At 50.0% G+C, this 15,611-nt stretch overlaps 1 protein-coding gene across 1 annotated transcript in view; it reads right to left on the bottom strand.

Moving 5' to 3' along the window:
* The window catches only part of LOC139277329 (carbohydrate sulfotransferase 11-like), a 47,032-nt gene that overhangs the window by 12,506 nt on the left and 18,915 nt on the right, over positions 1–15,611 (bottom strand). The window contains exon 3 of the mRNA XM_070895654.1: positions 14,914–14,969. Within this exon, the coding sequence (XP_070751755.1) occupies positions 14,914–14,969 (56 nt within the window). The remainder of the gene's footprint in view (positions 1–14,913; positions 14,970–15,611) is intronic.

The raw sequence follows: 15,611 nt of genomic DNA on the forward strand, positions 1-15,611 counted from the left end.
AGTGCAGCGAAGGTTCACCAGACTGATTCCTGGGATGGCTGGACTGTCGTATGAAGAGAGATTGGGTCGACTAGACCTCTATTCATTGGAGTTTAGAAGAATGAGAGGGGATCTCATTGAAACGTATAAAATTCTGACTGTGTTGGATAGACTGGATGCGGGGAGGGTGTTTCCCCTGAATGGGAAGTCTAGAACAAGGGGTCACAGACTCAGGATATGGGGTAGGAAATTTAGGAACGAGATGAGGAGAAATTTTTTCACTTAGAGGGTGATGAACCTGTGGAATTCTCTACCAGAGAAGGCTGTGGAGGCCAAGTCACTGAATATATTTAAGAGGGAGATGGATAGATTTCTAGAAACAAAAGACATTAAAGGATATGGGGGAAAAGCGGCAATATGGTGTTGAGATAGAGGATCAGCCATGATCTTATTGAATGCCGGTGCAGACTCGAAGGGCCGAATGGCCTACTACTGCTCCTATTTTCTATGTTTACTTCATTCACCAGAACCAGATCCAGCAATGACTAGTTCTGAATCTGTCCCATTTAGCATGGTGCTGGTGCCACACAACACGATGGAGGGTTTCCTTAGTGTGAAGAGGGGACATTATCTCCACAATGACTGTGCGGTGGTCACTGCTACCAATGCTGTCATGGACAGATGCATCTGCGACAGGTAGATTGGTGAGGACAAGGTCAAGCAGGTTTTCCCCCTCGTTTTGGTTCTCTCACTACCTGCCGCAGGCCCAGTCTGGCAGCTATGTCCTTCAGGACTCGGCCAGCTTAGTCAGTAGTGGTGCTACCGAGCCACTCTTGGTGATGGACATTGAAGTCCCCCACCCAGAGTACATTCTGTGCCTTTGCTACTCGCAGTGATTCTTCCAAGTGGTGTTCAACATGGAGGAGTACTGATTCATCAGCTGAGGGAGGGCTGTAGGTGGTAATCAGCAGGAGGTTTCCTTGCTCATGCTTGACCTGAAGCCATGAGACTTCACGGGGTCCGGAGTCAATGTTGAGGACTCCCAGGGATACTCCCTCCCGACTGTATACCACTGTGCCACCACCCCTGGTGGGTCTGTCCTGCCGGTGGGACATGACATACCCAGGGATGGTGATGGAGGAGTCTGCGACATTGGCTGAAAGTATGACCATTCTGTGAGTATGACCATATCAGACTGTTGCTTGATTAGTCTGTGGGACAGTTTTCCCAATTTTGGCACAAGTCGGCAGATGTTGATGAGGAGGACTTTGCAGGGTCGACTGGGCTGGGTGTGCCGTCGTCGTTTCGAATCTGGTGCCCTGATCGATGTTTAAACCCCTTCCTGATGGTGGTCCATTCAGTTTTATTCTTATTATTGTTTATCGTAGCTATTTGATATAACAGAGTGGCTCGCTGGGCCATCTCAGGGGGCAGTGAAGAGTCAACCACATTGCTGTGGGTCTGGAGTCACATATAGGCCCAGACCGGGTAAGGGTGGCAGATTTCCTTCCCTAAAGGACATTAGTGAACTAGATGGAGTTTTTACAACAATCCCGTAGTTTCGTGGATACCCTTACTGATACTAGCTTTTTATCCAGATTTATTTAATTAACTTAATTTAAATTCCCCAGCTGCTGTGGTGGGATTTGATCATTGGTTCAAGCTTCTGGAGTACTCCTCCAGTAGCATAACCATTGTGCTACCATTCCCCTGCCGTGTTTCCTACATTACAACAGTGACTACACCGGGAAAGTACTTCATTGGCTGTGAAGCGTTTTGGGGCAGCCTGAGGTCGAGAAAGACGCTAGAGAAATGCAAGTCTTTCTTTAGATAGCACCTTGAACATAGAAAAATGTTCCAAAGTATAATCAGAACAAATATTGATGCTGAGACAAAGCAGGAGAAATTAAGACAGGTGACCAAAAGGTTTTAAGGAGCATCTTAAAGGAGGAAAGAGAGAGACGGAGAGGTTGAGAGAGACGGAGAGGTTGAGGGAGGGAATTCCAGAGCTTAAGGCCTCGGCAGCTGAAGGCACGGCCAAAGGAGGGAAGGGTGCACAAGAGGCCAAAATTGGAAGAGCGTAGAGCTCTCAGAGGGTTGCAAGGCTGGAGGAGTCTGGAGGTAACAAAGGCAGGGGTGAGGGTTTCAGCGGCGGATGAGCTGAGGCAGGGGCGGAGACGGGCGATGTTACGGAGGTGGAAGTGGGCGTTTTTTGTAATGGAGAGGATTGGGGGATCGGAAGCTCAGCTCGGGGTCGAACAGGATGGCGAGATCGCGAATGGTCAGCTACAGCCAGAGACAGGGTCAGGGGGAAAGAGACGGAACCGGCGGCTAGGCACAGATTATGTGCCAGGGGTGGTGAAGACAAACACGAAATTGCAGCTCATCCAGGTCTGGATGTCGGACAATCAGTGCAAGGACGGAGGAGGAAGCTGAGTAAAGGGAAGTCATTTGGTGGCAGGGAAAGCTGGCCTGAGTTAATGTTGATTTTAAAAAAGCTTTCTGTTAAGTAGAACATAGAACATTGCCAGAAATGTTCGGCCACATACAGTTGGGTGGAAGAATTTCATGAACGTGTTAACCATCTTTGCTTTTTCGCAAATTTTTAAGAGAACCTTCAAGGGGAAGGTTATAAGATAATGGAAAGCATAAAGACATTGACAAAAGGCATTACTTTCTTCTCAGCTCTCCAATCAGGCTAACAGACATACTTGGCCATTCTTGCAACATCTGTATCGTTTTATTGCTTCTGAAGCCAAGCCAACTGCCTGTGCACAAGCCTCTCGCTATTCCTGCAAAGCTGGGAGCTGTTAAATGAACGTCCTTGACTGTCATACATTGACATTGCAAGGCTCGGAATCACTGAGCAATCTACAACTTGCATTTAGAAAAGAACACAGAAAGAGAGAAAGAGAGAAAGAGAAAGAGAGAGAGAAAGAAAGAATTGCATTTATATAGCGCTTTTCATGACCTCAGGACTCAAAGCGCTTTACAGCCAGTGAAATACTTTCTGAAGTGTAGTCACTGTTGTAATGTGGGAAACGCAGCAGCCAATTTGCGCACAGCAAGCTCCCACAAACAACAACAGTGATAATGACCAAATAATCTGTGTTTTTTAAGTGATGTTGATGGAGGGAATTTCGCACCTTTAACATCATAAAAACTGTTATGTATGTAACTATGTAATACTTGCCACCAGATGGCGCGACTGTTGGAGTCCTAATGGTCACAGATAGATAGATTTTTAACCAATAAGGGAATTAAGGGTTATGGGGAGCGGGCGGGTAAGTGGAGCTGAGTCCACGGCCAGATCAGCCATGATCTTGTTGAATGGCGGAGCAGGCTCGAGGGGCTAGATGGCCTACTCCTGTTCCTAATTCTTATGTTCTTATGTCACCTGCACACACGCGCAGGGCCAATGTAAAAGGTTGGCTGCCATGTTGTTTAGGCACTCTGGAGTTGTAATAAAGAAGACTAAGGTCACACTAAGTTTAGCTCACAGTACTCAGCCTCGTGGAGTTCTTCTATACACAACAACTGGCGACGGGTAACAGAATATGAACCTTCACGCAACCATAGCTGCCATTGGAATATTAGAGAGATTCATAGAGGGTGATGATTGGGAAGCCTTCGTCGAGCGTCTTGACCAGTACTTCGTGGCCAAGCGCAGGGCAGTTCTCCTCACCGTCTGTGGGTGTAAAATATACGGCCTCATCAAGAATCTGCTCGCACAGACAAAATCAACGGAGAAAGAATATACAGAGTTGTGCACGCTGGTACAGGACTACCTCGAGCTGAAGGAGAGTATCCTCATGGCCAGATATCGTTTTTACACGAACCATCGCTCCGGGGCCCAGGACATGGCAGGTCTGCTCCGTTTAAACCCGCGTCTAACGGTCAAGCAGAGCATGAAACGCGTGACGGACAGCTCCCTGCAGACCCGTTTGTCTCTCATTCTGCTCAGTTACTGGACGCGACCCCACTCACTCACCGGGGTTCCCCCAGCAAAATTGTTAATGAAGAGAGCCCTCAAAACCAGGCTTTCCCTAGTCCACGCAGATCTTAATGATCACGTGGAAACCTGGCGACACCGGCAGAACATGTACCACGATCGCGCGGCTGTTTCACGTGACATTGATGTTAACGACCGTGTTTGTCCTGACTTATGTCGTGGTCCCAAGTGGGTTGCTGGCACTGTTTTGGCCAAGGAAGGGAATAGGGTATTTATAATCAAACTGTTAAATGGCCAAACGTGCAGAAAGCATTTAGATCAGACCAAATTGCGATTTACTGACAGCCAGGAATGACTTGAAGAGGACATCATCATCGCCGATCCACCAACACACACCCAACCAGCAATCGACCTCGCTGTCAATCACAGTCCGGTCAGACCAGCCGTGGTGCAGTGCAGCAATGGTTCAGCCAACTCACACACGCCAGGGTTTGAACTTAGACGATCAACCAGGGAGCGAAGGGCTCCGGATCGCCTCAACTTGTAAATAACTTGTACCGAAGACTTTGTGGAGGGGGAGGGGGTGGCAGGAAAGTGATATTATGTATGTAACTATGTAATACTTGCTACCAGAGGGCGTGACTGTTGGAGTCCTAATAGTCACCTGCACACACATGCAGGGCCAGTATAAAAGGTTGGCTGCCATGTTATTTAGGCACTCTGGAGTTGTAATAAAGAAGACTAAGGTCACACTAAGTTTAGCTCACAGTACTCAGCCTCGTGGAGTTCTTCTATACCTCACAGCACTGATTATCAAACAAAACTTGACACTGAACCACATTAGGTTAAATTATGGCAGATGATCAAAAGTTTGGTCAAAGAGGTAGGTTTAAAGGAACATCTTAAAAGGAGGAAAGAGAGGTAGAGAGGCTTAGGGAGGGAATTCCAGAGCTTAGGGCCCAGGCAGCGGAAGGCACGGCCACCAATGGTGGAGCAATGGAAATCAGAGGTGCACAAGAGGCCAGAATTAGAGGAGCCCAGATATCTCGGAGGGGGTGGGGGGGGAGGTTGTAGGGCTGGAGGAGGTTACAGAGATAGGGAGGGGTGAGGCCATGGAGGATTTGAAAACAAGGATGAGAATTTTGAAATCGAGGCATTGCTTAACCGTGAGCCAATGTAGGTCAGCGAGCACAGGGGTGATAGGTGAGTGGGACTTGGTGCGAGTTAGGACACGGGCCGCCGAGTTTTGGATAACCTCTCGTTTACGTAGGGTAGAATGTGGGAGGCCAGCCAGGAGTGCGTTGGAATAGTCAAGTCTAGAGGTAACAAAGACATGGATGAGGGCTTCAGCAGCGGATGAGCTGAGGCAAGTGCGGAGACGGGCGATATTACAGAGGTGGAAGTAGCGGTCTTGATGAGGTAGATAATGTGGGATTGGAAGTTCAGCTCAGGCTCAAAGAGACACTTTTAAGGGAGAGTTGATGCGTTCATGGGGGAGCTGGATTGGAAGGACAGACAGAAAGGAAAAGGAGGTGGGGTAGCACTGTTAATAAAGAATGAGATCAGTGCGTTAGTGAGAAACAATATTGGCTCAGAAGATCAAGATGTTGAATCAATTTGGGTGGAAATAAGGAATAATAAGGGGAAAAAGTCAACGGTGGGCATAGTCTATAGGCCCCCTATCAGTAGCTACACTGTTGGATGGAGTATAAATCAAGAAATAATGGAGACTTGTAAAAAAAGAACAGCAATAATCATGGGGGATTTTAACCTTCATATTGATTGGACAAAGCAAATTGGCCAGGGTAGCCTTCAGGAAGAGTTCATAGAGTGTATCTGGGATAGTTTCCTTGAACAGTATGTTGCGGAACCAACGGGAGCAGACTACCTTAGATCTGGTACTGTGTAATGAGACAGGATTAATAAACAATCTCCTAGTAAAGACTCCTCTAGGAATGAGTGACCATGGTTGAATTTCGAATTCAGTTGATGGGTGAGAAAGTTGGATTTCAAACCAGTGTCCTAAGCTTAAATAAAGGAGACTACAAAGGTATGAAGGCAGAATTGGCTAAAGTAGACTGGGAAAATAGATTAAAGCGTGGCACAGTTGATGAGCAGTGACAGACATTTAAGTAGATATTCCATAACTCTCAACATAAATATATCCCAATGAGGAGGAAAGACTGTAAGAGAAGGGATAACCATCCGTAGCTAACTAAGGAAATAAGGGATGGTATCAAATTGAAAACAAGGGCATACAATGTGGCCAAGACTATTGGGAGGCCAGAGGATTGGGAAACTTTTAAAAGCCAGCAAAGAACAACTAAAAAAATAATAAAGAGATTATGAAAACAAACTAGCACAAAATATAAAAACGAATAGTAAGAGTTTCTACAGGTACATAAAAAGGAAGAGTGGCTAAAGTAAATGTTGGTCCCCTAGAGGATGATCCTGGGGAATTAATAATGGGGAACAGGGAAATGGCAGAGACTTTGAACAAATATTCTGTATCGGTCTTTATGGTAGAAGACACTAAAAACATCCCAGTAGTGGATAATCAATGGGGCTATAGGGAGAGAGGAACATAATATAATAACTATCACTAAAGAAGTAGTACACGGTAAAATAATGGGACTAAAGGCAGACAAGTCCCCTGGACCTGATGGCTTGCATTCTAGGATCTTAAAAGAAGTGGCTGCAGAGATAGATGCATTGGTTGTAATCTACACCAAAATTCCCTGGATTCTGGGGCAGTCCCAGCGGATTGGAAAACTGCAAATGTAATACCCCTATTTAAAAAAGGAGGCAGACAAAAAGCAGGAAACTATAGACCAGTTAGCCTAACATCCATCGTTGGGAAAATGCTGGAGTCCATTATTAAGGAAGCAGTAGCAGGACATTTGGAAAGCATGATTCAATCATTGGAGTTCGGAAGAATGAGAGGTGATCTTATTGAAACATATAAGATAATGAGGGGACTCGACAAGGTGGATGCAGAGAGGATATTTCCACTCATAGAGGAAACTAAAACTAGTGGGTATAGTCTCAGAATAAGGGGCCGCCCATTTAAAACTGAGATGAGGAGGAATTTTTTTCTCTAATGGTTGTAAATCTGTGGAATTCTCTGCCCTAGAGAGCTGTGGAGGCTGGGTCATTGAATATATTTAAGGCAGAGATAGACATATTTTTGAGCGACAAGGGGATAATGGGTTACGGGGGACAGGCAGGGAAGTGGAGCTGAGTCCATGATCAGATCAGCCATGATCTTATTAAATGGCGGAGCAGGCTCGAGGGGCCAAATGGCCTACTCCTATTTCTTATGTTCTTATGAAGGGAATAGAGGGGGCAGCGTTGGAAGCGGTAACGAGAGTGGGAAGAGGCACAGAGCAGTCGGGCCGAATGGTCTGCTCCTGTGCAGTAGTTTTGTGTAATGGAATTCTATGTAATGGATTCAAGGCCCAGAGCAGAAGAGACCCCTTGATTTTGTACAAATTGGCAGGTGGCTTTGTTTCCGAGGCCAAAATGAGTTTGGGAGATCAGTAGTAGTCATTTCTTTTTCCATAAATTTCCACTCTGATCTCACGCCTAGGTTGAATTTTACAGCATCAATTCTGCTATCTGGACAAACTGACACATTAACCCTCCAGCAGCAGGAGTTTGTCAGACTGGTGGGGTGGGGGTTGGGGAGGAAAGGGGGGAACAGGGTGAGGCGGGGGTGGGGGAGGCAGGGGGAGGGGGGGACAAGGGGGATTAATGAATCAAACCACTGTTATCAAGAGAACAACTTTAAACTTTTTTTTTAAATTCCAATTTCCTCCCCTCCTTCCTGCAACATCCGCTCCTGAAGCAATGGATTTTCCTGGAGTTTCATTCCGTGGTTGCCTGCCACCCTCCTGTAGCTCAACCTGGAGGCCCTTCTACACCATAGTATCAGCAGGCTGTTCAGCTATGGGGGGCATCATAGCTCAGCCCAATCCATCCTCCACACACAATCACACACAGACACATGCATGTGCCCGCTCGCTCACACAATCACTGTGCAGAAAGGGGCACTGCACAGTGAGCTGGAGTCAGACCCTGGCTGGTTTCACACTCTGTTCCTAACCCAGGGGCACTTGGTATATAGCGCATCCCCGCAGCCCCCAAAACCCCCCCCCCCACCCCCCACCCCCCAGGCAAAAACCACGGCTGGGGTCACTCACTCAGCCCAGACACTCCATTAAACCTGGGATGGTCCTGGTTTCCAAATCTTACTCACACGGGACCTGAAACAGCAATTTAAAGGCAAGGAATCTTTAAGCCTTGATATCTCTGAAAGGGGAGGCAGGGAGGAGATAACTTCCAAACAGGAACAGGAGGAGACCATTCAGCCCCTCGAGGTTATTCTGTCCTTCAATTAGAGCATGGCTCCATTTTCTCATCTTTTCTTCATAAAATTCTATCCACCTCAGTCGTGGGAGCTCCAATTGACTCCCGGCATTCACAGTCTCTGGGGGAGAGAGTTCCAGATTTCCACCACCCTTTGTGTGAAGCAATGTTTCCTGAACGGCCTGGCTCTAATTTTAAGATGGCCCCCCTCCCTTTTTCTGGGCTCCCCACAAAGTCTACAACACCTTCATGAACAGACTGATTGGTGGTGGAACTGTACAACGGCCACAAGCATAACAATTTGCATTTATATAGCGCCTTTAATAAAATAAGACGTCAAAAGGCCCACCCTTCCGAGCCGCACACCATCCTTACTTGGAAATGTATCGCCGTTCCTTCATCGTCACTGGGTCAAAATCCTGGAACTCCCTATCTAACAGCACTGTGAGAGCACCTTCACCACACGGACTGCAGCCGTTCAAAAAGACGGCTCACCACCACCTTCTCAAGGGCAATTAGGGATGGGCAATAAATGCCGGCCTTGCCAGCGACGCCCACATCCCCTGAATGAAAAATGAATGAGTAAAGCAGATTGGGCCAATAATTTGGAAACTGTTACACGAGAGACTATTCCAGTATTTGTGTTCCCTCCACCCCTCAAGACCGCAGTCTTAGCAGAAGAAAATAGCTTCATTGTACATCACCTTGTAAAAAGGGGATATACGTCATCCAGTTGGAAAGTTGAGATATCTGGAAAAGGCTGCTATGCCCTGTCCCGTTGCCAATAGCAACTGTCAAAGGTGTTCCAACACTATCCAGTGCCAGAGAGACATGGTTACATCGAGTCTGACGCACAGAAACAGTCCATTCGGCCCAACCAGTCCATGCCGGCATTTATGCTCCACTCGAGCCTCCTACCGTCTTTCCTCATCTAACTCTATCAGCATAACCCTCTATTCCCTTTTCCCTCATATGCTATTCGCTTCAACCACTTCCTGTGGTAGTGAGTTCCACATTCTCACCACTCTCTGGGGAAAGAAGTTTCTCCTGAATTCCCTATTGGATTTATTAGTGACTGTTTTATATTGATGGTCTCCCCCACAAGTGAAAACATCTTCTCTACATCTACCCTATCGAAACCTTTCATAATCTTAAAGACCCCCATCACCCCTCGGCCTTTTGTTTTCTAGAGAAGAGAGCCTCAGCCTGTTCAGTCTTCCTCATTAGTTCTGGTGACCAGACAACTCCTGGACATCACAGGAATGAGTCACCGCTCTGGGCTGGTATTCCTCAAGATTTTGTCACATGAAGGATAGACTCGCCATAGAGAGAGTGCAACAAAGGTTCACCAGACTGATTCCTGGGACGGGGGGATTGTCCTAAGAGGAAAGATTGAGTCGACTAAGCCTATATTCCCACGAGTTTAGAAGAATGAGAGGTGATCTCATTGAAACATACAAAAATCTTACAGGGCTTGACAGGGTAGATGCTGAGTGGATGTTTCCCCTGGCTGGGGAGTCTAGAGCCAGGGGTCACAGTCTCAGAATAAAGGGCCTGCCATTTAGGACTGAGATGAGGAAAAGTGTCTTCACTCAGAGGGTGGTGAATCTCTGGAATTCTCTGCCCCAGAGGGCTGTGGAGGCTCAGTCTTTGAGTATGTTCAGGATGGAGATCGATAGATTTTTGGATATTAAGGGAATCAAGAAATATGGGGATGTGCAGGAAAGTGGAGTTGAGATGGAAGATCAGCCAGGATCTTATTGAATGGGAGCAGGCTCGAGGGGCGGAATGGCCGACTCCTGCTCCTAATTCTTATGTTTTTATATTGTGATCTGCTGCCTCAAACAACCCCACCCTGCCCCCGGTCGAACACCATTTCTTTCCCCATCTCCAATATTTTTTATAACTAATGAACTGAAGAGTTCAAAGAAAAAACACACTTTGCTTAACGCCCCTATGATCTCTCGCCCTGGTGTTAGTGCCCTGGGAGATGAATCTTTTAATTCCTGGAGTCTCCAGGCCAGCCCTGGAGTGTTGGCGACCCCTACTCTGGGCAGGTATTACCTTCAACCAAGCCACTTGGGTCTTTTTAATTAAAGTAATTGTCGGGATGTGGCCGTTGCTGGCATGGCTGACATTTATTGCCTGTCCCCTGGTTTCCCGGAGTGGCTCTGCTAAGAGTCAAACACGTTGATGTGGGATTAGAAAGAAAGAAGAAGAAAGAATGAACTTACATTTATATAGCGCCTTTCACAACCTCAGGACGTCCCAAAGCGCTTTACAGCCAATGAAGTACTTTTTGGAGTGTAGTCACTGTTGTAATGTAGGAAATGCGGCAGCTAATTTGCGCACAGCAAGCTCCCACAAACAGCAATGTAATAATGACCAGATCATATGTTTTAGTGATGCTGGTTGAGGGATAAATATTGACCCCGGGACACCGGGGAGAACGCCCCTGCACTTCTTCGAAATAGTGGCTGTGGGATCTTTTACATCCACCTGAGAGAGCAGATGGGGCCTTGGTTTAACATTTCTTGCTGTGTGCAATATTGGTTGCTGCGTTTCCCACATTACAACAACGACTACACTGTAAAAAAGTACTTCATTGACTGTAAAGCGCTTTGAGACGTGCGGTGGTTGTGAAAGGCGCTACAGAAATGCAAGTCTTTCTTTAGTGTACTTAATACTGAGAGACAGCTGGTCACGCTCGACATTAACCAGTCCCTTTAGAATCCTAACATCAGCAATCCTATCACCGCTCAAACCTTCTCTTGGACGAGAGCCAGTCACTTAAAAAAAATAAACACACCCGACATCATAATTACCTCCCAAATAAAACAGAATCTCTCGTAAAAACAGAAGAATTAGGAGCAGGGGCAGGCCGTTCGGCCAGTTGTTTTACGGGCCATGTGGAATTCTAACTGCGACCTCCAGTGACCTGTTTGTGTTCCGACAATGGTTGAGCGCACAGCCACAGAGCTCCTGTCTGCCAGGCCGGCCCGGTCCAGCCCGCCTGCCACCCGAGGATTTCAGCGGCTGCTCACCACGGCATTATTCCGAGGGGTTCGCAGGCCGCCTGTCCCTTTACACGGGATCCTTGGGGGGTGGTGGGGAGGGGGAGGGGGCAGCTGGTAGCCATGGCAACAAAGAGCAATAGGCCTCGGGGAGTTGAACGGAAGGACTTGCATTTATATAGCGCCTTTCACAGAGTGCTTTTTGAAGTATAGTCACTGTTGTAATGTAGGAAATGCGGCAACCAGGTTGCGCTCAGCAAGATCCTACAAACAGTCATCAATCAAGTAACTTCAGGTTGTTTGTGGGATGTTGCCGTGCAAGTTGGCTGCCGCATTTACAACCTTACAATAGCGACTACACTGAAGAAAGTGCTTAATTGGTTTAAAAGCCCTTTGAGACATCCTGAGGAGCTATAGAAATGGAAGTTCTATTATCCTTGTGTTCGTTCGGACGGTTTTGTGCTGCATTCAGCTACTCCTATATTGTCCAGCATGGCATGATCACTTTCTGACAGAGAGAAAAACTTGGATTTATATAGCACCTTTCAGGACCACCAGACATCTCAAAGTGCCGTACAGCTAATTAAGTCCCTTTTAGTGTGTAGCCACTGTTGGAATGTGGGAAACGCGGCAGCTAATCTGTGCGCAGCAAGCTCCCACAAACCGCACTGTGATAATGACCAGATAAACTGTTTTAGTGATGTTGATTGAGAGATCAATATTGTCCAGGACACAGGGGAGAACTCCGAAATAGTTCCCTGGGATCGTTTACGTCCACTTGAGAGAGCAGACAGGGCCTCGGTTTAACGGCTCATCTGAAAGACTGCCTCTCCGACAGTTCACCGCCCCCTCAGTACTGCCCCTCCGACAGTGCAGCGCTCCTTCAGTACTGCCCCTCTGACAATGCGTCACTCCCTCAGCACTGCACTAGAAGTGTCAGCCTAGATTTTTGTGTTCAAGTCTCTGGAGTGAGACTGTGAACCCACAAGCTTCTGACTCAGAGGCGAGGGTGCTGCCCACTGAGCCACGGCTGACACTTGCTGATCTGGTCAGAGGCTTACTAGGTCATAGTATAATAGTCATCATCATCATAGGCAGTCCCCCAGGATCGAGGAAGACTTGTTTCCACTCTTATGATGAGTTCTTAGGTGGCTGTACAGTCCAATTCATGAACCACAGTCTCTGTCACAGGTGGGACAGATAGTCATTGAGGGAAAGGGTGGGGAGGGAGCCTGGTTTGCCGCACACTCCTTCCGCTGCCCACGCTTGATTTCTGCATGCTCTCGGCGACGATACTCGAGAAGCTCAGCGCCCGAATGCACTTCCTCCACTTAGGGCAGTCTATGGCCAGGGCCTCCCAGGTGTCAGTGGAGATATTTCATTTTATCAGAGAGGCTTTGAGGGTGTCCTTGTAACGTTTCCTCTGCCCGCCTTTGGCTCGTTTGCCGTGGACGAGTTAAGAGTAGAACGCATGCTTTGGGAGTCTCGTGTTTGGTATGCGAACTATGTGCCTGCCCAGCGGAGCTGATCAAGTGTGGTCAGTGCTTCAATGCTGGGGATGTTGGCCTGGTTGAGGACGCTAATGTTGGTGCGTCTGTCCTCCCAGGGGATTTGCAGGATCTTGCGGAGATATCGTTGGTGGTATTTCTCCAGAGACTTGAGGTGTCTAATGTACATGGTCCACGTCTCTGAGCCATACAGGGCGGTATTACTACAGCCCTGTAGACCATGAGCTTAGTGACAGTTTTGAGGGAGTGACCTTCAAACACTCTTTTCCTCAGGCGGCCGAAGGCGGCACTGGCGCACTGGAGGCGGTGTTGGATCTCAACGTCAATGTCTGCTCTTGTTGATAGGAGGCTCCTGAGATAGGGGAAGTGGTCCACGTTGTCCAGGGCCACGCATGGATCTTGATGTTTGGGGGGCAGTGCTGTGCGGCGAGGACAGGCTGGTGTAGGACCTTTACTAATGTTTAGTGTAAGGCACATGCTTTCATACGCCTTGGTAAATATGTCAACATCAACATAGCCCCAAAGCGAAGGGAGCAGCAGAAGCAGTGTCGCAAAAAAGTCAATGCCGGGGCACTTAAGGACCCAGCTAAGAGAGCCCTTTACAGTCAGCGCCTCACAGATAACCTGACGTGCCTTGATAACCCTGAGACGCAGAATGCCCACAGTGCTTGGTCTGCCCTCCAGGCCTCCATAACCAGTGTCTGCAAGGAGACCCTCGGTCACTCAACCAGGAAATACCAGGACTGGTTTGATGAGAATGATCAGGAGATTCAAGAACTAATAGACTGCAACGCAGGGCATTTCTGAGCCTTAAACAGCAACCCAATTCTGGAGCAGCAAAGCAACATTACAGACGGCTAAAGGTTAAGGTCCAACAAAAAACTCGGGACCTAAAGAACAGGTGGTGGATGGAGAAAGCACAGGAGATACAGCAGCTGGCCGACAGCCATGATGTGCGAGGATTCTTCACCGCAATCAAGGACACATACAGATCAAACTCCCAAGGCCCCACCCCACTCCACCCCACTCCTGGCCAAGGACATGGAAACACTCATCAAGGACACTGAGGCAGTCAGGGCCCGGTGGAAGGAACACTTCGAAGATCTCCTCAACCGAGACTCTGCCTATAATAGTATGATACTGCTGACGGAGGGCGGTAGGTGGTAAACAGCAGGTTTCCATACCCATGCTTGACCTGAAGCTGAGATTTCATGGGGTCCAGAGTCAATGTTGAGGACTCCCAGGGCCACTCCCTCCCAACTGTAGACCGCTGTGCCGCCACCGCTGGTGGGTCCGTCCTCCCCCTCGTCACCTCCCACCCCTCCCACCCCTCACCACCTCCCCCCCACCCCATCCTCACCCCACTCACCCCCTCCCCCACTCCCCCTCCTCACCTTACCCTCCCACCCCTCCCCTCACCCTCCCACCCTCTCCCCTCACACCCACCCCTCACCCTCCTCGCTCCCCCACCCCTCACCGCTCCCCCACCACTCACCCCCTCACCCCAACCCCTTTGCCCCCTCACCCCAACCCCTCCCCAACCCCCCCCAACCCTACCCCTCACCACTCCCCCCAACCCCACCCCTACCACTCCCCTCACCCCCTCAATCCACCCCTCCCCCCTCAAACCCCATTCACCCTCCCACCTTTCCCTCACCCCTCCTCACACCCTCACCCTCCCCCTGCCCACCCTCCCCCAGTCCTCCCTCCCCCCCCACACCCCCCATAACTCCCTCCCCTTCTAACCCCCCTCCCCACACCACTCCCTCCCCCCTCACCAATCCCTCCCCCCGCATCCCCTCCTCCCCACACCATCTCCCCTACCAACTCCTCCCCCCACGCCCCCTCTCCTACCAACTCCTCCCCACACACCCCCTCCCCTACCAACTCCTCCCCCCACACCCCCTCCCCTACCAACTCCTCCCCCCACACCCCCCTCCCTCCCCACCCCCCTCTCATTCCCACCCCACACCTCCCTCCCTCCCTCCCCACCCCGCTCTCATCTCCCACCCACACCTCCCTCCCTCCCCACCCTCCTCTCATCCCCCCCACACCTCCCTCTCTCCCCACCCCCCTCTCATCCCCCCCACACCTCCCTCCCCACCCCCCTCTCATCCATCCCACAACTCCCTCCCTCCCCACCCCCCTCTCATCCCCCCCCACACCTCCCTCCCTCCCCACCCCCCTCTCACCCCCCCCACACCTCCCTCCCTCCCCCCCCACACCTCCCTCCCCACCCCTCCTCTCATCCCCCCACACCTCCCTCCCTCCCCACCCCCCTCTCTTCCCCCTCACACCCCACTCTCCCCCCCCACCCCTCTCTCCCCCCCCCACACCCCTCTCATCCCCCCCACCCCCCTCTCCCCCCCCACATCCCCCTCTCCCCCCCACCCTCCTCTCATCTCCCCACACACCCCTGTCCTCCCCCCACCCTATACCACGCTCTCCTCCCCCCACCCTACACCCCCTCTCCTCCCCCCAACCTACACCCCACTCTCCTCCCCACAACCTACACCCCACTCTCCTCCACCCACCCTACACCCCCCTCTCCTTCCCCCACCACACACCCACCTCTCCTTCCCCCACCACACCCCCTCTCCTTCCCCCACCACACCCACCTCACCTCCCCCCTACACCCCCCTCACCTCCCCCCCTACACCCCCCTCACCTCCCCCCCACACCCCCCTCACCTCCCCCCCCACACCTCCCTCTCCTACTCCCCCCTCTCCTCATCCCCCCCTACACCCCACTCTCCCCCCCCCACACACCCCTCTCCTCCCCCCCTACACC

Source organism: Pristiophorus japonicus, chromosome 12, assembly GCF_044704955.1.
Source record: "Pristiophorus japonicus isolate sPriJap1 chromosome 12, sPriJap1.hap1, whole genome shotgun sequence".
In the NCBI taxonomy this organism is placed as follows: Eukaryota; Metazoa; Chordata; class Chondrichthyes; family Pristiophoridae; genus Pristiophorus; species Pristiophorus japonicus.